We start from the raw sequence: 22,627 nt of genomic DNA, 5'->3' as shown, positions 1-22,627 counted from the left end.
GGCAGTTTGTTTGGGGTGGCCCATCCGGTGTTGAGGGCAGCATCCAGCTTCTTGACATGAGAGCTACGGCTCCAGACTGGGACACAGTACTCGGGTCGTCTGCATAGCCATACTTCATTGATGTTGTTGCAGGGAGGTCATGGATGTAGCTGTTAGTGTTGAACAGCGGTTACTGGTGTGGAACCGAAAAGCTTCACAAACATGCCAAAAAATTCTAGTTTTGAACCTTTTTAATCTAGTTTATTTTCAAATAAATTAGTTTTTACTGTTTTGTGAAGCAACTTTGGGTGCTATATAAATTGTATGTATTATAAAAAAAACAGACACACAGCAATTGTCGCCACACAGACATCACAAATTCCTATTGTAACTGTCAAAAATAGCATACCTACAAGTTCGAGTGGCGCGCTATGAGCTTGTAGATCTGCTATTTTTCAATAGCTAAAGTATAACGCTTAAAACACCAAAAGGCTCCAGAAAATTGTGATTTTGAGTGGGGGATAAATAATGCATTTTGGTTTACATTGAAGTCAATCAGTTGGGCTTGTAAAAAAAAGCCCACAAGGGGAGTTTGAGGGACAAACTCGACTCTATCTTGGAAAACAAACCCTCCCATCCGTCCCATCCACTTTGATGAGCCCCACTGCAGACCAAGGACCATGTCCCACTGGGAGGAGACCCCCGGGGCAGACCAAGAACCACGTCCCACTGGGAGGAGACCCCCGGGGCAGACCAAGAACCACGTCCCACTGGGAGGAGACCCCCGGGGCAGACCAAGGACCACGTCCCACTGGGAGGAGACCCCCGGGGCAGACCAAGGACCACGTCCCACTGGGAGGAGACCCCGGGGCAGACCAAGGACCACGTCCCACTGGGAGGAGACCCCCGGGGCAGACCAAGGATCACGTCCCACTGGGAGGAGACCCCGGGGCAGACCGAGGCGCAGTTGGAGGAAACACACTGGCCTTGGAACGTCTCTGAATCCCCCAGGAGGAAGTCACTAATGTTGCTCTGGAGAGGGAAGTCTGGAGCTCTCTGGTGGAGCTGTTGCCCCCGCGACCCGACTACAGATAAGCGGTTGAAGATGGATGGATTGATGGAGTATATTTTATCTCTGAAAATCTATGTTTTCTGTGTCTTTGAAGGCTTAGATTAGAACATATAGGAGAAAATCGGAGCATTTGGGAAAATGCAGCACCTTGACCTTCAGCTCCTGTATAACCTTGAGGACTATTATTCATTATACCTTTTACACTCAAACCATTTCATTTTTTTTAATAGTACAACAACTATGAAATATTTTTATCTTTAGATGTTAAATGTATTAGACAAACTGAATCTTGGATCCCATCCACTCTCTGTGATTAGGACGAGGAGTACCCCAGGTTGGCAGAGGAAGTGTAGCGCCCAGGATTACATTAGATAATTGGAACTGGGTGAAAAAACTGGGTTGCAAAATCGTGGGATTAAACATTATTAAAAAATAAAATAAAAAGAAGAAGAAGAGGACGAGTACCTCTTCGCCTATCAATGAATCCCTAAAACGTTAACCTAAAAAATTGTTCATAAAAGTTTTAACCCATTTTCTAAAAATGTCTTCTACATCCTAGTTTTCTTGAAAAAGCTATGTTTCTGTCAGTCGATTTTTCAAAAATAGCAGACCTACAAGCTCGTAGGCTATGAGCTTGTAGATCTGCTCTTTTTCAATAGCTAAAGCATAACAGCGCTCTGAGCTTGTAGATCTGATATTTTTCAATAGCTAAAGCATAACATAATGTTAAACATGTTGGATCAGTACATCTTAAACATTTGTTTTCTAATTTATGTTATTTCTTAGATTTTTCTTTTATTTATTCATCAAATTAGACTACTTAAAAAAATATATATAATAATAATAATAGCATTTGTTTTTAATTCATCCCCGACCCAGTGTTTGGGAACCAGGGGTGACCTTGACACAAGTTGACACAAAAAAGTTTGAGAACGTTCAACCTTCAGGCATCTTGTTGAGATCCAGTTATGTATTAGTCAACAGCACCACCCTGTGTTTGTATGTGTGTACTGTAGCCGGTTAGGTACAGTATGTGATGTCCTGCAGTGCAGACAGTGCTGCTGCTATAATGCGTGATCATTTCTGCAAGTATCACTATAAATAAAAAATGACATTGTCACGGGGCAGCCCGTGCCCTATACACAGACAATGATTGGGGACATATGGCATAAACTTTACTACACCTGCTTCCAATTAATTATCATCAATTAGCCAGCTTGGAAGTGGCGGTTCAAGTTGTAAAGTGTATATGTTCTATTTATTGATACTGTAACTGAAATGCATTGCTGCTGAAGTATACTAATTGTTTTAAATGTATTTATTGATTTGAAGTTGAATTGATTGTGAGTCACCTCTCCCTCTGCACTATAGTGTCATTCCTGTTGACTGGGAAGGTGCCAAGTGCTGCAGAGGAGGAGGGGTGTTTGATTCGAGGGCAATCTTATTTAAAACAAAACTATAGTTTGTTTGTGTATGAAATGGACGTCCGGAATTTCATGTTTAAGTTCAGGTTAAAACCTTCAGTAATGGTGTGTTAACTCATTGGCCTTTGTATGCTTATGGTGAGTTAGTTGAATTGCCAATTTGCTGTGATACGGCTTGGTATGTCTCTCTCCTATAAAGGGGAGACCGCAGCTGGTGTGTGTTAGTTAGACCTTGGTTGACACACAGGTAACAGCCTAAGTGAGAGCTCCCAGGGCCCTTAGGAAAGTAAGTGTGTGGCCTGTTACAGCTTCTCCTTGTTTTAGGTGTTGTTCAGTAGTGTTGTCTTCATGTGTGTTTATGTTTGTACATCTGTTATTTTAGGCCAAATCTTATGGAGTCAGTTCAGTCTCAAAAGATTCACAGTAAATAACACAGATTTGTAACTCACAAGTTCAGATTTGCAACTCACGTGAGTGAATTTGTGTTTCACATTTGTGTTTTGTATCCACAAGTTCAGATTTGTGTTTTGTATCTGTGTTTCGCATATGTGTTTCGCATATGTGTTTTGCATTTGTGTTTTGTATTTGTGTTTTGTATCTGTAATTCGCATCAGTGTTTTGTATCCGTGTTTCGCATCTGTGTTTTGTATTTGCGTTTTGTATCTGTAATTTGCATCTGTGTTTTGTATCCGTGTTTCGCAGCTGTGTTTGAAACACAAATACAAAACACAGATGTGAAACACGGATACAAAACACAGATGCAGATTACAGATACAAAACGCAAATACAAAACACAAATACAAAACACAGATGCGAAACACGGATACAAAACACAAATCTGAACTTGTGGATACAAAAGACAAATGTGAACCTGTGAGTTCACTCACGTGAGTTGCAAATCTGAACTTGTGAGATACAAATCTGTGAGACCTTTGAGACTATTTTTGAGACTCTTCTGACGTTGGGCGTTAACGAACATCATCATTGGCTGAGGGAATCTGTCAATCATTCTGATTGACAGATTCCTCGGCCAATCAGATCGGTCCGCCTTCAGCCAATCCTATGGCTCCTTACATTGTGAGGGGGGGGGGCTCCTTTTGCACTGCATCGATGCTTGGAAGAGCTTCAGTTAAAATTAATATTAATATTAAAATGAGGAGCATCTTCAATATTAAATATATCAAATATTATAATATTATAATATTCAATATTAAATATATATAGTCTATATAACATTTTAATAGATTATTATTATAATTCACAATAGTGATATTCAAACTATTCAAATCATTAAGGTTATAGGGTTAATTTAATATATCATCCACTTGTCTTAAAGGTGCTGTAAGAGAATCTTTCGCTTAATAACCCCAGGCTACATATTATTCTGGGGGAACATTAGCATTAATTAACATAAAATAGCCGATCTACAAGCTCACAATGCAATAATGCATTGCGATGTGAGCTTGTAGATCGGCTATTTTTTGGCAAAGAAATCAGTAAAATAATAGTCTTGTAAAGAAGTGGTTCCCAATATGGGGTCCGGGGACCCTCATGGGTCATTGCAGTTTCAGGGGGTCTCCAGCTAAATTATATTTTGGAACCAAATGGACCCTTGCAGGTCTGTAACACTTAGAGTGTACAAATGGAACCAAATGGACCCGTTTGGTTCCATTTGCACACTCTCAGAGTAAAATCAACATTTTACAATATAAATTGAGGGTCCCAGAGATAGAAATGCATAATGCATGTCAAACTGGGGGGTCCTTGAAATTAAACGGGTTGAGAATCACTGCTATAATCTTCTCTTATGGGGGTCCCGACCCTGGCATATCTTTTCAAATGGGGGTCCGCGGGCTAATAAGTGTCAAGTTTAAGTATAACCTTTCAGTTTTGTTAAAGCCTTCTGTTGGTACAGGGAATAAGGTAGTTTACTTCTGGGGTACCCTGTACATATTGCATGTGGTTAATGTAATACACTTCACACCCATGTGAAGTGAGGGGCACTCTTATCATCTTACAACATCGAGGAGGGAATTCGGTATAGCTATGATTAGGTGATGTAATGATGTAAAACAAACATTAAAATGATAATCTCTTCATTGTTAATTACATTTAATGTTTGTGTTAGGGACAAGCTGGTAAAATGTCCCTTCATGGCGTTTTTGAGGGGTGCTAGCCCCTCCTATGGTTTAATGTTTGGTTTTAGTTCAATGTTTGTTTTAAAAACCCCATTGACAATGAAAGCAAAATTTACGTCATCTTGTCCCTAACAAACATTACATGCCATTAAAGAGAATTTAATGTTTGTTTTGACAGTTTGTTTTACATCACCATTACATCACCTATAATCAACATGAGTTAGACTTTATATATTAGCGCCCCTCACTTCACACGGGTGTGATTTTTAAAACAAACATTGAACTAAAAACAAACATTAAACCTGTAAAATAAAATTGTTGCTAAAAAGCAACACTGTGTCTGACCCTCTAAGACCCAGTGTTGCTTTTTAGCAACAATTTTATTTATATATATATATATATATATATATATATATATAAGGAGGGGCTAGCACCCCTCAAAAACGCCATTGACAATGAAGGGAAATTTTACCAGCTTGTCCCTAACACAAACATTAAATGCAATTAACAAAGAGATTTTAATGTTTGTTTTACATCATCATTACATCACCTAATCATATAGCTATACCGAATTCCCTCCTCGATGTTGTAAGATAATAAGAGTGCCCCTCACTTCACATGGGTGTGATTGTTTTTTGTATTACATTAACCACATGCAATATCATGTACAGGGTACCCCAGAAGTAAACTACCTTATTCCCTGTACCAACAGAAGGCTTTAACAAAACTGAAAGGTTATACTTAAACTTGACACTTATTAGCCCGCGGACCCCCATTTGAAAAGATATGCCAGGGTCGGGACCCCCATAAGAGAAGATTATAGCAGTGATTCTCAACCCGTTTAATTTCAAGGACCCCCCAGTTTGACATGCATTATGCATTTCTATCTCTGGGACCCTCAATTTATTTTGTAAAATCTATGTTGATTTTACTCTGAGTGTGCAAATGGAACCAAATGGAAACAAACGGGTCCATTTGGTTCCATTTGTACACTCTAAGTGTTACAGACCTGCAAGGGTCCATTTGGTTCCAAAATATCATTTAGCTGGGGACCCCCTGAAACTGCAATGACCCATGGGGGTCCCCGGACCCCATATTGGGAACCACTTCTTTACAAGACTGTTATTTTACTGATTTCTTTGCCTCAAAATAGCCAATCTACAAGCTCGCATCGCAATGCATTATTGCATTGTGAGCTTGTAGATCGGCTATTTTATGTTAATTAATGCTAATGTTCCCCCAGAATAATATGTAGCCTGGGGTTATTAAGCGAAAGATTCTCTTACAGCACCTTTAAGAGATTGATAACAAGTGGATGATATATTAAATTAACCCTATAACCTTAATGATTTGAATAGTTTGAATATCACTATTGTGAATTATAATAATAATCTATTAAAATGTTATATAGACATATATATATATATATTTAATATTATAATATTTTATATATTTAATATTGAAGATGCTCCTCATTTTAATATTAATTTTAACTGAAGCTCTTCCAAGCATCGATGCAGTGCAAAAGGAGCCCCCCCCCCCCTCACAATGTAAGGAGCCATAGGATTGGCTGAAGGCGGACCGATCTGATTGGCCGATCTGTCAATCAGAATGATTGACAGATTCCCTCAGCCAATGATGACGTTCGTTAACGCCCAACGTCAGAGTCTCAAAAATAGTCTCAAAGGTCTCACAGATTTGTAACTCACAAGTTCAGATTTGCAACTCACGTGAGTGAACTCACAGGTTCACATTTGTCTTTTGTATCCACAAGTTCAGATTTGTGTTTTTTATCCGTGTTTCGCATCTGTGTTTTGTATTTGTGTTTTGTATTTGCGTTTTGTATCTGTAATCTGCATCTGTGTTTTGTATCCGTGTTTCACATCTGTGTTTTGTATTTGTGTTTCAAACACAGATGCGAAACACGGATACAAAACACAGATGCAAATTACAGATACAAAACGCAAATACAAAACACAGATGCGAAACACGGATACAAAACACAGATGCGAATTACAGATACAAAACACAAATACAAAACACAAATACAAAACACAGATGCGAAACACAAATCTGAACTTGTGGATACAAAACACAAATGTGAAACACAAATTCACTCACGTGAGTTGCAAATCTGAACTTGTGAGTTACAAATCTGTGTTATTTACTGTGAATCTTTTGAGACTGAACTGACTCCATAAAATCTTGTTTTTCGTCATTGTCTTTGCAGAGGCTGCGCTGTACCATAATCTGCACGGGACTGGAAAGGTGAATTAAAAACCCTAAAAGGGCATTCTTGGACTCTTCTGTCTTTTTGGAGCCTTGGCCGGTCGGCCAACCTCACAGTTACTGTGAAATGTAAGGTATTTAAACCAAATGTGTTGGAAAAAGTAACCGTTCAGTTGTGTTGACAGGCCAACCACCCCATCCCGGCTGCTAAGATGTCCATGTGAAGGTCACCAGGGTTCTGAGTGGCCTCCAGGCCCGACCACCCCATCATGGCTGCTAAGATGTCCATCTGGACATTATGAGTGTTTGTATAGAGAGAAGCATGGCTGAACAGCTTTGCATATCAGTCGTTTCTTGCTGCTGCCAAAGTCAAATTGTGATATCTGTAGTGTTTAGTACATGGCCGCTTATGAGATGTAGATATAAGTACACCTGACTGGTGGAAATAGTCTTGTGATACATACTGGGTGTGCTCTTTGGTCGTTCACAAAAAAACAAAATGCCACAAAATCACACAAATCAAGGGATGTCCGACAGTCCGTGTTGGATATTGTCCAACTCCTAATTTCCGATATCAACAGATGTGTATATATGCAGGCTTTTTCCAGTGGTGGAAAAATAACTAAAACTTTTTTCTTAAATAAAAGTAGGCTATAAATACTGCAATATAGAAATACTCCGTTACAAGTAAATTCAACATGTAGGCCTACCCGAGTAAAAGTACAAAGGTTTTGGTATAAAAATGTACTTAAAGTACAAAAAGTAAAAGTGCTCATTATGTAAAATGTCTCATTTCAAGTTTTCAAATGTAAAAAGAAATATTTGAAAATGGCAGATCTACAAGCTCACGTGTCTCATTGTGACACATTGTGAGCTTGTAGATGTTTTTAATGTAAAAAAAATAAACCGATATTTTTTTAATGCCTTTATCGGCCGACATTCCTAACAAAAACATATCTCAAATGTGTCAATACATTTCAAAGAATGTCACAAAAGCCACAAGTGCCACTAAAACTTCACTAATAAATAAATAAAACATCCACAAGTAAATGCCACAGTTTGACAAACATGCCAAAAAAATGAAGAAATTACAAATAAGTTTCATAAACCTCTTCTGCCGTATGTCCATAGAACTTCAGCTCTGTTGCAGCAAGCCAGTCCAGTGTGTCATTGTCTAGGTCACCTAAGCCATGATCACCTCTCATTCACAGTGGGCACTGTCCGAGATGTCACTTCTGCTTTGAGGGTTGTCCACTCCTTGCAGGGGCGGTGCTGGCAAAGAACATATTTGGGGTCCTCAATGTATTCCACTGGTCCCTCTGTCTTGCCTTCACCCAGGATGCCTTGGAGGTGTCAGCTGGTGTTGTGTGGAGCATTTCCTGGGCCTGTGTGGCAAAGGGGCACCGTGACTTTATGCGTGTGTGTGTGTGTGTGTGTTTGTGTGTGTGTGTGTGTGTTGTGGCAAAGGGCACCGTGACTTGATGCACGTGTGCTGTGGTGTCTCTGACGACCTTGTGGAGGAGGTGGCTGGGATTCACTCAGCTGTGCCTTCCCGGTGAGGGCTAGCGTGGCTGCTTCTCGTCTGATCTCTGTTGGAGCGATTCCAGCGAGGGCAGGCAGTTGTTTGTTTTGGGGTGGCCCATCCGGTGTTGAGGGCTGCATCCAGCTTCTTGACGTGAGGGCTACGGCTCCAGACTGGGGCACAGTACTCGGGTTGTCTGCATAGCCATACTTTATGTTGTTGCAGGGAGGTCGTGGATTTGTAGATGTTGAACAGCATCATTCAGTGCCAGCACTGACCCCCTATGGGACGCCATTCTTGAGCTTTCTCACCCTGCTGCCTCGGTCGTTACTGGTGTGGAACCGAAAAGCTTCACAAACATGCCAAAAAATGATTTCTAGTTTTTAAACCTTAACTAGTTTATTTTATAATTTGTTTTTACTTCTGTTTTGTGAAGCAACTTTGGGTACCTTGAAAAGTGCTATATAAATTGTATGTATTATTAAAAATAAATAAAAATGGACAGACACAGAAATTGTCGCCACACAGACATCACAAATTCCTATTGGCGGCAGCAACAAGTGAGTGATGTGCAAAGCTCTTCAGCCATTCATAGACTATAACCACTATGTCTTCTTTCCAGATGCTGCGATCGAGGCTCAACCGGCGCCCATACAGGTGGATATCTGCAGTTCTCGCTGTCCATGGAATGGTATGGTCAGCTTCTGTTTTAAATGTTCTCTATACATTTTGTGTATGATGTGAAAGTACACAATGTCTCTTGGTCACTTTAATTAATCTTTTGTTCTTTCTTTGTCAGGGTGGATGCGTCGTGGAAGGACAGAGATCCGTTCCAAAGCTTCCCTCCCGGGGGTTTCCTCTGCGAACTTCTGATGAGCTGTGAGTAGGAATATTTCTTTGTTTCTGAGGATGGATATCTGCTTTTGTACTGTGATGGCACGAAGTATAGCATGGCAGTATGATGCCTCTTAGTGGCACTGGTTGAATGTCTGTCAGCTCTCCAAGCTAATCAAAGTCTTAATGACACTTTTGAACCACTTCAACCCCAGCATCCCTATTCTGGGGGGGAGCGTTCAGCAAAAATAGCAGATCTACAAGCTCACACCGCGTTGCAACATGTTTGTTGTAGATCTGCTATTTTTGGCAAATCAATCTGTGTAGAGTGAAATCGGAGCATATACCAAATGCTCTCTTTAAAGGTCTGTTTTATCAAATATATATATATATATATATATATAGAGGGTTTAAGTGGTTCTGAATTTGCAGCTCAACAAAAGCTGCAAAATATTGTCTTTACATGTCTTTCTTTCTTAGGCCGGAGATCTGGGTAGATGCCGGAGGACTTCGGACCTGGGCCTGCCAGGTGAGGAACCGCACAGTAAGAACTCTATAGTAAAAAAAGATCCTACTCAGTCTGCTTCTCATAGGAGGACTGTGCTGTTCAGAAACTCATCCACCAGTGACATCATCGTTAGGCAGATTATTTTTAAACAATATTTATTTACAAAAATGTTTAGATTTTTATTATCGTGAGAACGATGGCTTCCATTTTTGCATTGCAACTTTTCAGGACTAGAAAGCCTGCCGTTTCTAATAGCTTGGAATCCTTATCGAACTGCCCACAGTCCTATGAGACACCAAAAAAATGGTAGCCATTATTAGTGAGGACTAGTATAATGAAGATAGGTTGAAAAGTGGTGAAGTGGTCCTTTAAACGTTGATTACTGCAAGTGATATGTTTAGCTTCTGTTTTAAAATTTCTCTATAAATAAAAGTTTGATGTAGGACTAGGCTATATATATATATATATATATATATAATATATATCTGGCTCTTGGTCACTCTAATCAATCTTTATTTCTTTGTTAGGATGGAGATCGTGGGAGACGTCGCTGGAACGCCACTGCTGGACAGGGTACACGCACACACACGCACATGCACACACAGAGCAAAGCTAATTTGGTGTGTTTTTTTTCTTTTCTTTCTTTGTTAGAATGGAGATATCGATAGACGAGCTGATGTTCCCGGACAGAGATCCGTTCCAAAGCTCCCCCCCCCCCCCCGGGGGCTTCCTCAGAGGACTCTGATGAGCTGTGAGTAGGAATAGTTCTTTCTTGTTTCTGAGGATGGATAACTGCTTTTGTACTGTTATGGCACGAAGAATGGCATCATTTACTACAGTCATCCAAATGTTTTAAATATTTTATGATAAATCTAAATGACTCTGCACAATAGTTTGAGAGTCAATATCTCATCTGCTTTTAGAAGCACTTGAATAAAAAATTACAAAAGATGTTGAGGACTGTACATGTGTTGATGCCTCCTAGTGGCACTCTGGTTGAATGTCTGTCAGCCTTCCAAGCTAATCAAAGTCTTAAAACTCCAGCATCCCTATTCTGGGGGGAGCGTTCAGCAAAAAATAGCAGATCTACAAGCTCACACCGCGTTGCAACGTGTTGTGAGCTTGTAGAGCTAATGCTTTCTTCTTTCTCTCTCAGGATGGAAATGGCAGACGCAGCTGAAGCCTCTAGAGATCTGCAGGTCTGTCCATGGATGGATGGGAGGACGGAGATCTGGGTAGACGTCGCTGGAACGCCACTGCTGGACAGGGTACACGCACACACACACACACACACACATGCACACACAGAGCAAAGCTAATTTGGTGTGTTTTTTTCTTTTCTTTCTTTGTTAGAATGGAGATATCGATAGACGAGCTGATGTTCCCGGACAGAGATCCGTTCCAAAGCTCCCCCCCCCCCCCCCCCGGGGGCTTCCTCAGAGGACTCTGATGAGCTGTGAGTAGGAATAGTTATGGCTTGTTTCTGAGGATGGATAACTGCTTTTGTACTGTTATGGCACGAAGAATGGCATCATTTACTACAGTCATCCAAATGTTTTAAATATTTTATGATAAATCTAAATGACTCTGCACAATAGTTTGAGAGTCAATATCTCATCTGCTTTTAGAAGCACTTGAATAAAAAATGACAAAAGATGTTGAGGACTGTACATGTGTTGATGCCTCCTAGTGGCACTGTGGTTGAATGTCTGTCAGCCTTCCAAGCTAATCAAAGTCTTAATGACACTACCACTTCAAACCCAGCATCCCTATTCTGAGGGAGCGTTCAGCAAAAATAGCAGATCTACAAGCTCACACCGCGTTGCAACGTGTTGTGAGCTTGTAGAGCTAATGCTTTCTTCTTTCTCTCTCAGGATGGAAATGGCAGTAGACGCAGCTGGAGCCTCTAGCGATCTGCAGGTCTGTCCATGGATGGATGGGAGGACGGAGATCTGGGTAGACGCTGGAGGACTTCGGACCTGGGCCTGGATGGATGGGAGGACAGAGGACGGAGATCTGGGTAGACGCTGGAGGACTTCCGACCTGGGCCTGGATGGATGGGAGGACAGAGGACTGAGATCTGTGTAGATGCTGGAGGACTTCGGACCTGGGCCTGGATGGATGGGAGGACAGAGGACGGAGATCTGGGTAGACGCTGGAGGACTTCGGAGAGGAACTCAACATATACGAACCGCTTCGGTGAGGAACTCGACAGTACGAACCGCTTTAGGGTTGGGGCTTTTTTATAGGCTTTATAGTAAAAAGCCAATAATCGTCCGTTGCCGATAATCGGTCAATCCCTATTCTTAAACGTTACTGTAAGTGCATGTGTATGTTGTGACAGGACACACACCCACACACACAGCAAAGCTAATTTGGGGTGCGTGTGTGTCTGTCTGTCTGTCTTTCGTTCTTTGTTAGATTGGAGATCTCAGCCGATGCCCGAGATCCGAAGCTTTCCCTGGGTGTTTCCGCTGAGGACTTCTGGGTCGCTGGGAGGCTCGGATGGAGCTGGAAGGTTCGGTAGACATCACTGGAACCCGTTTAGGCCTGTCGGAATTTGAGGTTTTATAATGGCCGATTTAATTGTTTCTCAAATAAATTACTAGTAACAATTTAATTGCGTCATAACATAACATTCTAAATAAAACGTTGGCTTTTGTAGGCTTTGTAAACAAAAAGCTGCACATGGCATAATTCAACAACTTTATACACTAAAAGAGAAGAAAATTACAAAGTGACACGTTTAGAGCTTGTAGATCGGTTGCTTCCATTATTTCTTTAAAATGTTTGACAATATATGAACATTTTCAACATGGAGACGATTATGACTAATCTCTAAAAAAGTATCTCAAATACTTGGCGATTAGGTAATTGTGACAGGCCTAAATCCTTCTAGTTGTGTTTTTTTATATCATGTTCTGTAATCAGTTGGGGTTGACTATAGACTTTTTTTAGGAACAAGATCATCATGCCGGTGAAGAGCACGTTTCTAGCCGATGGAGCAACTATTTCTGATCACCTTTGGAGTTACATCACAGCAAGGTAACTATACAACACACGCACACACACTATGATCATGACATGACATCAGCTTGTGACTGCAACTTGTTCCTGTTCGCAGATGACTCGGCACTGCTAGTCTCGGACAGGAACAAACTGCAGGTTGAAAAGGCCCTCAGCTCTGAACTCGGTAGAATCTGCACCTGGCTCGCTGATAACAAACTATCTTTACACCTGGGAAAAACTGAATCCATTCTCTTTGGATCTAATAGTAATCTCAGCAAGGCAAATGGCTTCTTGGTTAGAGTTGGTGACAATGTTATCACACGTAAAGATGAAATTACCTACCTAGGTTCCATCCTGGAGGCTAATCTTTCCGGTGATAAAATGGCCACCAACGTAATCAAAAAAGTCAACCAAAGAACAAGATTCCTTTACAGGATCTCCTCACTGGTCAACAAAAACACCTTGAAGACCTTAACAGGAGCCCTCGTACAAGGTTTCTTTGACTATGCATGCACCTCCTGGTACCACAGCACCTCAAAGGCCCTTAAAACTAAGCTCCAGACCTCCCAAAACAAACTGGTCAGGCTCCTACTTGGCCTCCCCCCCCGAACCTACCTCACTCCTGCCCACTTTGACCAGCTGGAATGGCTTAGGGTCGACGACAGAGTACAGCATCTTGCAATAGGTCTGGTCCACAAGATTCGATACACCACCAAGATACCCATGTACCTGTCTAGATACTTCCTTTATGTTAACGAAGTCCACACCCACAACACCAGAGGGAGTGCAACAAACCATGTACAACCCAGATTCGGCACAAACAAGGGACTAAATTATCTCCTATGACACCAAAATGTGGAACGCCCTACCAACAGTCATTAAGACATGTGAATCCCTTGAGTCCTTTTTTCCCCTCACTGTATACGTTTATTTTCCCTTTTTACCTCCTTTATGATGAATTCCTGTTCTGTTCTTTGACTATATAGAAGTGTCTTATTTGTACGTCTCTAAATGTTTTGAAGAATTGAACATGGTGGACCCTCTTGTAAACAAGTGTAATGCTTAATTGGGTCGTCCACTTGCAGTTAACAGTCTTTGTATTGAGTTTGTGCTTGACATGTACTGTAATTCTGCAAACTGTTAATAAATATTTCAATCAATATTGTTTTATGAACAAAGTAGTAATGAGCATTTCTTTCTTTTCTTTAGGACGTTGCTGGTCTCCTGTGTGGCTCCATCTGGAGGTCACCAGGGTTCTGAGTCACTCAGATCGTGACTGGTAGTGGTTATATGTAGATGTGATCAATCAGGGCTCTAAACAATAAAATAATAAACCAATATAAATAACTAGATAATAATATAAATAAATGGATAAAACGAACGATAAAAAAATAGATTATAGTAAAATAAAAGTAAATTAAAATAGTAAAATTAAATTAAATTAAAATTAGTAATACATAAAATAAAATTAGTAATAGCATAATAATGGATAAAATAAATATAATTAGTAATAGACAATAATACATAAAATAAATTAAATTATCAATATAGAAATGCATAAAATTAGTAATAACAGTAATACATAAAATAAATAAATGCATAAAAATAAAATGAGTAATAACAGTAATACATAAAACAAATACAATTTGTAATGCATGAAGTAAAATTAGTAATAACATAGTAATACATCAAATAAATACAATTAGTAATATAGTTATACATAAAATGAGTAATAACATAGTAATATATAAAATACAATTAATACATAAAATAAATTCAATTACTTTGTGTTATAGAATGACTTAAAAAAACAAACAAAAAATATCAATCACATCTACATATCACAACCAGGCTATATTGCCAGCAGGCAGGTGGACTGTAGACTCACTGCAGCTGTCACAATGTGGTATACTTTGTTTTGACCCAACTGGCCTCCAAGGAGAGGCGAGCATGGAGCCGGACATCTGATGATACACGAGAGAAGACGCCATAGTCAAAAAAATGTAATAAAAGTAATATGTTTCATGTTGATTGTAATTTATGCATGATGCTGTCCGTACTGACTCCCCACATCTCAGTCAGGCTTCAGCTTAAATACATTATTACCCCCCCACCCCAGGGGTGGGTGGGTCTTGTACACATAACATCAGAGACCTCCAGACCACACATGTCACAGAAAACAGCTTCTCATGGCTTGGTTTATGACGTCCTTAAATGTACAAGCGTTCCACATTTCCTTGACATTTGAGAATGCCCTGTACGCTTATGCTCCGTTTAGTTTAAGTTAGGTTATTGATATGTATTTTCTTTGTGTATAACACTGGTTTCCTTTATTTTTCAGATATATGATAATGATGCGTGGCTAGTCTGCTATCCGTGAATGTCTCCACGCTGGTTTCCTAAATGAGGGATATAAGTGCTGTTGGCACTCTGGACTCTGAATTCTGCAATCATGTGCTTCGGAAGAATGATGCGTCACCTGTGCGGTGACAATTTCTGGTCTTTGGAAAGCTGTTCTGTCAAGATGGCCAATCTGCAAGTTGAGCTCGTGGATGAGATGCGCAGTAGCCTAGTGCTTTGTGCTTGAGCCCTGTGCAGGAGCTACAAGACTGCCGGTTTGGATTGCTCTGTGCAGTTTTAACCACGTGACGCCTGCAGCACACTGTCAAGTGTGCAGGTGGACAGTTCTGAGCGGACGGCTTCGCCTTGTTTGTTGTTATAAAACTGTGGTGACGCTGTGTAACGTAGGCCTGAGGGCGGTTGCTCTGATAGACTTAAAGAGAGCCTTGTAGGAATTTTTTTACCTGATATGTGATTTCAGGGTCGTTTCGCTTACTTCTACGTCCGGAGAGTTGTGATATTGGTTTTGAGTTCTTAAATGGGGGAAATGTCAAGGAAATGTGGAATGCTACATGTACATTTAAGGACATCATAAACCAAGCCATGAGAAGCTGTTGTCTGTGACCTGTGACATGTGTGGTTCTGAAGGGGTCTTCTGATGTCATGTATACAAGACCCACCCCTGGGGGGGGGGGGGGGTAATAATGTATTTAAGCTGAAGCCTGACTGAGATGTGTTGAGTCAGTACGGTGTTCCATTGTAACGCGTCACTGCTGTCTCCGTATTCGAATACATTCTATTCCAATACTCTGAAACTCTGAATTGTGTCTGTCTCATTATTGTTGTTTCAACTATGTTATAAGTGCTCACCGACAGATTTCTTTAACATGTCATATATCTGTAAATATTCATTATTTTCTTGTTAATAAATTATTGCATTTATGGCTCTTCACAGACGGCACAGAGACAGCAGTCACTCCGCTGAACGTGTCAGTGTTGCTGCAGTGGTGTGAACTGTGCGGGCACTGGTGGTGGTGCTGAGTTCTGACAGCCGAGTCACAGCTTCTTCTTCTGAATTACTTTATCTTTGCCTTGGAAAATACATTTTGCGTTTTGCTGTTTCCCAAAACAAACCAGCGCGCGCTACTGTTTGCTACAAAGCGACTGGAAGTGGACGAGGTTTAGAGACATACCAATAGTAGCCAATCATATGCTGATTAGGCCAGTTGCTGTATAGCCTACCTACCCGATCACCAGGGAGCAACAACACACACACAATAGCCTTCTATATAATGCTGCGCACATATATTATATATATTTAAAAAAATACCCAGCATATTTTTTGGGAAGGCTAAGCCTTCCCTAGCCTTACACACCCGCCGCCTATGGGCACTGTACTGTAGGCATATAATACCTGGCTAGGTGAAAACTAAAGAAACCTGATTAGCATTTGAGTACTTTTAACACCTCTGAACAGCCGGCGGAGAGGTTCACATTTTCGGAATTTTGCGACAGTCACAGAGGGTCAATAATTCCCAGAAAATCTGTAATGTTAATATAAAATGTCCACGAAAATCTTCATGGGGGCTAAAAGGGGCTATTTAATTCTTCATGGGGGCTACAGCCCCATAGGCCATAGCCCCCACAGACTCGACGTCGTTGCATGATAGATAGCTACAGTATACCTCAATATGGCACTCATCCATTACTCCGGTACGGCAGGTGGCGGTATCTACCACCAATCCACCAATAAAGGAGAGAGGAAGAAGTCTGAAAGGGAAAAGGAGTCAAGAGAAGAAGATGGCAAGGCTGGGCTCTTCTTGGCCATTCTCTTGCATAATATTTCAAATCTAAACAACATGTAATTTTAAATGTTCCTGTAGTTATAGGCAAACATTTAATAAAATAGCCAACCTGACGTCTCGGACTCTCCGTCTCCGAAAAGTAAAGGGTGAGTGAAAATGAACGCTTTGTTTACGTTTGTTTTTAACCCTCCAATCATAGAGAATGCATTGGTCGTTTAAGTTAAATAACTCATAAACTACAAAAAATTTAAAAGTAAAAAGTTCCAGCATGTGTCTGGATAATAGCTGAATAATAAAGTGTGAATGGAGTTTCTAGGTGAAAGTGCTTTTTTGACATTTCTCAAATTTGAAAGCACTATATTTCTAAAACTATGAAACATTTCAAAGATTCCTTTTCAGGCAAACATGTCCACCATAAGATGAACCTAAGTAGGCTAGAATGGGGTTGCTAGGCGTAAGTATGTAGGACTAGTAGCATGCCAAAGTTTGTGCTATTGCCATACAGAATATTTTGGCCGTTTAAGTTAAAACATGTTTAAGGATAAAATTATTAAATCTGCTAATGATGTAGGCTACCGTATGTGCATGTTCACATCATGTATACCATTTTTCAAATATATATACCGTATACAGTATATTTTTACATATTGGACAAATAGCCATCAAGGTACCCAGATGTCGTGACTCCCTAGTGCCCATGTGGCACCTATCCTGTATCCAGAGCCATATATTGTCATTTGGCTGTGGCGTTCCACAAGAAAGCATACTAGGGCCTTTACTGTTCCTAATATACTGTATGTATGACTGCAATTTGTTCCTGTTCGCAGATGACTGAGCACTGCTAGTCTCAGACAGGAACAAACTGCAGGTTGAAAAGGCCCTCAGCTCTGAACTCGGTAGAATCTGCACCTGGCTCGCTGATAACAAACTATCTTTACACCTGGGGAAAAACTGAATCCATTCTCTTTGGATCAAATAGTAATCTCAGCAAGGCAGATGACTTCTTGGTTAGAGTGGGTGACTATTATCACACGAAAAGATGAAATTACCTACCTAGGTTCCATCCTGGAGACTAATCTTTCCGGTGATAAAATGACCACCAACGTAATCAAAAAAGTCAACCAAAGAACAAGATTCCTTTACAGGATCTCCTCACTGGTCAACAAAAACACCTTGAAGACCCTAATCTGAGTTCCCAGAAGTTTTATTTTTCACCACTAGGCGGGCGAGAAAGAACTGAAGACCCTAACAGAAGCCCTCGTACAAGGTTTCTTTGACTATGCATGCACCTCTTGGTACCACAGCACCTCAAAGGCCCTTAAAACAAGGCTCCAGACTTCCCAAAACAAACTGGTCAAGCTCCTACTTGGCCTCACCCCCCGAACCCACCTCACGCCTGCCCACTTTGACAGGCTGGAATGGCTTAGGGTTGATGACAGAGTACAGCATCTTGCAATGGGTCTGGTCCACAAGATTCGATACACCACCAACTGGCACCAAGATACCCATGTACCTGTCTAAATACTTCCTTAATGTTAACGAAGTCCACACCCACAACACCAGAGGGAGTGCAACAAACCATGTGCACCAAGATTCGGCACAAACAAGGGACTAAATTATTTTCGCTCCTATGCCACCAAAATGTGGAACGCCCTACCAACAGTCATTAAGACATGCAAATCCCTTGACTCCTTCAAAACCGCTCTCAAAGGGCATCTATGGGCGGCGGCAATTCGAAACTGTATATGTTTCTTTTCCCTTTTTTACCTCCTTTATGATGAATTCCTGTCTGTTCTTTTTGACTATATAGAAGTGTCAATTTGTACGTCTATAAATGTTTTGATGATTTGAACAAGGTGGACCCTCTTGTAAACAAGTGTAATGCTTTATTGGGTCGTCCACTCACAGTTAACAGTCTTTGTATTGAGTTGTGCTTGAAATGTACTGTAATTCTGCAAACTGTTAATAAATATTTCAATCAATCAATCAATACAGTTGTTGGCACGGTTTCCCATAACCTTCCTGTAACCTTTTCTATTTTGTCACTTTCTTTTAAATGCAGGAGGTCATCAATCAGAACTATGGCAAATGCACAGTCTGCCATAACGGTTGCATTGGCAATCTTAATGATAACAGAACTGATCCTCGCCAAGAAGGACTACTACGACATACTGGGAGTTCCTAAAGATGCTACTCAGCGTCAGATGAAGAAGGCTTTCCACAAGCTTGCAATGAAGTATCACCCAGACAAGAACAAGAGCCCCGATGCTGAACTGAAGTTCAGGATAATTGCTGAAGGTAAGATAGGTTTTATGTTTACTGATAGTTTGTAGCACTTAATTCATTGTTTTCTTTGCAGTCTACGTTGAATGCAGTTCATTTATATGCCTAAATTACTGTAAAATGCAGAGCTTGTGGGTTTCTTTACATACAAAAAGACACTGATGATTGCATGTGCAGTTACTGTAGCTATTAATAATATTTGTGTGTGTGTGTGTGTGTGTGTGTGTGTGTGTGTGTGTGTGTGTGTGTGTGTGTGTGTGTGTGTGTGTGTGTGTGTGTGTGTGTGTGTGTGTGTGTGTGTGTGTGTGTGTGTGTGTGTGTGTGTGTGTGTGTGTGTGTGTGTGTGTGTGTGTGTGTGTGTGTGTGTGTGTGTGTGTGTGTGTGTGTGTGTGTGTGTGTGTGTGTGTGTGTGTGTGTGTGTGTGTGTGAAGCATATGAAACCTTATCAGATGAGGACAAAAGAAGAGATTATGACCATTCTGGATACCGGACACACTTCAATGGGGAGACCCAAAGTGGATATAGGCACAACGTCCACCAACCATTCAACTTTGACATGCTCAAAGACTTTGACATTTCCAGTTTGAACAGGCATGCCCGTCACAGAAGACATTTTGATGAACATTCTAAGTCTCATCAGGAGGCACACAGTAAACATAAGAAGAGGTTCCCAGGAGGGTTTGAGGCCGGAATCTTTGATGACATGTTTGCTGACATGGAGGAAATGTTTACGTTTGAAAGACACAACAAGCACGCGGATGATAGGTTTCAAGGCTCGTCAAAACAGCACTGTAGAACTGTGACGCAACGCAGAGGAAATATGGTGACTACATACACAGACTGCACTGGCTCCTGATCGGATCAATTATAAAAGGATTTAAGACTTGAAAATGCCTTGGCTTGGGCCAGTGGTTCTCAACATGGCGTCCCCAGCTAAATGATTGATAACTGTAGAGTACTATAGACGAATAACAGTTTAAGTCCACACTAATTATCCTAAATGATGGATAAGGGGTCAGAATAAAATTTGGACTTAAACTGTTATTCGTCAATAGTACTCTGTACAAGGAAATGCAACTACAGCAGGGGTCTTCAGGCCAAGGACCCGCCCCCAGCTACTATTAAATGTATTCATTTTCAACTTTATTTCCATAGATAGTTTCATATACTTGTTTGACAGCACTATCATCAGTGTTTATTAATTAATGTCTCATGTTTTAATGTGCATTGTCTATACACAAATAAGCTATGCTTTGTTGTCTGAATTATGTTCTTTGCATAATTTATCAGTTCAAGTTCTTCCTTGTAAGTGGATTGTTATATATTTTCTCAGAAAGCTGAAAGTATTAGTACATATAAGTACCAACATGTCTATTGTCTTGATGTTGTGATCACCTTTAGTTCTGTCTTTCTTGGTACATGTTTGTAGCAGCCAATGCTTACACGATAAAATGTAAATGCATTCTGAAGCGTGCACTAATGGAACATATGGTACTTCCATTTGTACACTCTTCTGAGTTAAATTTAGGATTTTTCCGTTTCACTCGTAAGGACTTTACAGAGCTTACTTATAGAGCATCACTACGCCTGCGTTCTCACTTCGATCAGTGGTTGTGAGCACAGACACAATCACTCCACAAGTAAACAGCAGGCAATCAGATGAAGATGAAGCAGCCTGCTTCATCTGTGTCAAATCACTGTCCTGCGTGTCGTGTGGGAAAAGGTTGACCACCATCCAGCTCTTGTCGTGGGTGGGCAAAGGGCAGGTGTATGGAACGAGCACAAACACAACAGTTTCACAGGAGTGTGCTCCGCCTGTCAGAATACCCACAGTCCTGATGTCCGATCGCCTCATTGAAAATGAATTGCTATGCACGTCAGTCGCTTCCCATGTAAAAAGCCCAGTGCTGTGAACGGATATATTGCATGTTGGCCTGTGTACTGTAGTAGGGAATACACGGACAGTCGGACACAGTTGTGCAGGTGACAAACACATTTCAATCTGAGATTTGTGAAGGTGTGAAATCCTCAAGGGTCCTTCCCCATCCAGGGTATCAACAACAGGGTCGTTGCATGACCGTCATACTGTAGATCTCTGCCTACTGCATCTGGTGGGAACTTCTAAATGCAAGGTATATTAACAAACCTACGCCCACTGCTTTGAAAACCAATCGTGTGACCGCCCAAATATAGAGGACCACCACACCCGTGGTAGACGATGTTTAAAATCCACTACTTGTTGACAGTCAAATCCTCTGTTAATTTAACACTGAGAGTGAGTAAACTGATCTGCAAGGTTCCATTCAGTGTTACATTGAAATGAACACTGAATATTGTGCTTTGTTGAGATTGTGAATACTAGAATAAAAAACCCTCTGCATCCATCGTTGTTTCATTGCGTCCCTTAACTATAAACTGCGTTTTGGGATGCAACATGCACCCTATTTTAATATCTGCACTTGTTTCCATTGGGGTCCTTTTGTACTCAAGTCATCATGAACAGAAGTCCAACAGAACACAAACGATCTAATGTGTAACCAAATTAAAAGTGGACTATAGTACCACCCACTTGAACTGTGAGCATACGGCTCAGTGGCATTTTCATAATATAATTGACCTCATCAGTTATAGTTGCAAGTTCTATAGATTTGTTGTGCAATATTTAAAGTTCTGTCTTTATTTGTACAGTTGATGGTTGTGTGGATGATTTAAGGATAATGTTCAGCGAGTCATTACTGCAAAATAATTGTGTCATCCTTAACTCTTAAGAGGTTTAGGTTCTAGGTGCCTGGACCGCTAAGCCCAGAGTGACTCTTATGACAGTGAGGGAGTCTGTAGTGTAGGTTGTCACTTGACTTGGGGAGTTGGGATATTGGTATTGTTACACCCATATCTGTCAACACCGCCTTGTCTTTCATGTGGCTGATAGCTGATCATTGTGCCTAACAAATAGGCTACTGGCAAATACTCTGTCTTTAAAATAATATTTCGTTTTATTTAGTTTTGCTCTCTTTAACTTTGCAGTTAAAACGAATTTTGGGCAGGAAACCCTTTTGGTGTTTTAAGCATTATGTTGTACTTTTGCTGTTGAAAAATAGCAGATCTACAAGCTCATAGCGCTCACAACATATTTTCAGATGGGGGTCAGCAGTCAACTCCGGGGACTGAGTGAGCAACCATATTAGTTGGTGGTTGAGATAGATCAAGTAACTTATTCGGTGAGATGATGTAGGTAAAGTATGTTTAAATCGAGGTATAATGTGATAGTGCTGCACGATTCTTGCTCAAATGTGAATCTCGACTTTTCTCCACAATAATTGAGATTACGATTCTCACACGATTCTCCTTTTTTCCATGAAAATATCTATTTAAAAAAGACAGCCAACTAGTGCTGCAGGATTCTTCACAAAATGAGATTGCATAGGTAATCTAGATGTCGATTTTTTAATTTAGATTAATTGTGCAGCACTATGTGATATGTAGT

At 40.6% G+C, this 22,627-nt stretch overlaps 1 protein-coding gene and 1 long non-coding RNA gene across 2 annotated transcripts; both read left to right on the top strand.

Annotated features, from left to right (window-relative positions):
* The first annotated feature begins 11,590 nt into the window (after positions 1-11,590).
* Positions 11,591-12,747, top strand: LOC308314285. Its single transcript, XR_013963954.1, has 3 exons — positions 11,591-11,905; positions 12,128-12,224; positions 12,665-12,747. It is a non-coding gene; the product is annotated as an uncharacterized lncRNA (long non-coding RNA).
* Positions 12,748-16,841: 4,094 nt separating this feature from the next.
* dnajb9a (DnaJ heat shock protein family (Hsp40) member B9a) lies at positions 16,842-21,507 on the top strand. The gene is made up of 3 exons (XM_080762473.1): positions 16,842-17,006; positions 18,923-19,158; positions 19,575-21,507. Exons 2-3 carry the CDS (start codon positions 18,942-18,944, stop codon positions 19,997-19,999), a joined length of 642 nt encoding a protein of 213 aa, XP_080618599.1. The 5' UTR covers positions 16,842-17,006; positions 18,923-18,941; the 3' UTR covers positions 20,000-21,507.
* The last annotated feature ends 1,120 nt before the right edge of the window (positions 21,508-22,627 follow it).

The sequence above is a fragment of the Protomyctophum bolini genome (genome assembly GCF_963924005.1).
Source record: "Protomyctophum bolini genome assembly, chromosome: 4".
Taxonomy (NCBI): Eukaryota; Metazoa; Chordata; class Actinopteri; order Myctophiformes; family Myctophidae; genus Protomyctophum; species Protomyctophum bolini.
The sequence above is the reverse complement of the archived record's forward strand: the minus strand, read 5'-3'. Positions and strand labels throughout refer to the sequence as shown.

Coding starts and splice junctions, on each gene's coding strand:
- dnajb9a (XM_080762473.1), top strand. CDS start 18,942: ATGGCAAATGCACAGTCTGCCATAACGGTTGCATTGGCAATCTTAATG. Junction 19,159..19,574: donor GTTCAGGATAATTGCTGAAG/GTAAGATAGGTT, acceptor GTGTGTGTGAAG/CATATGAAACCTTATCAGAT.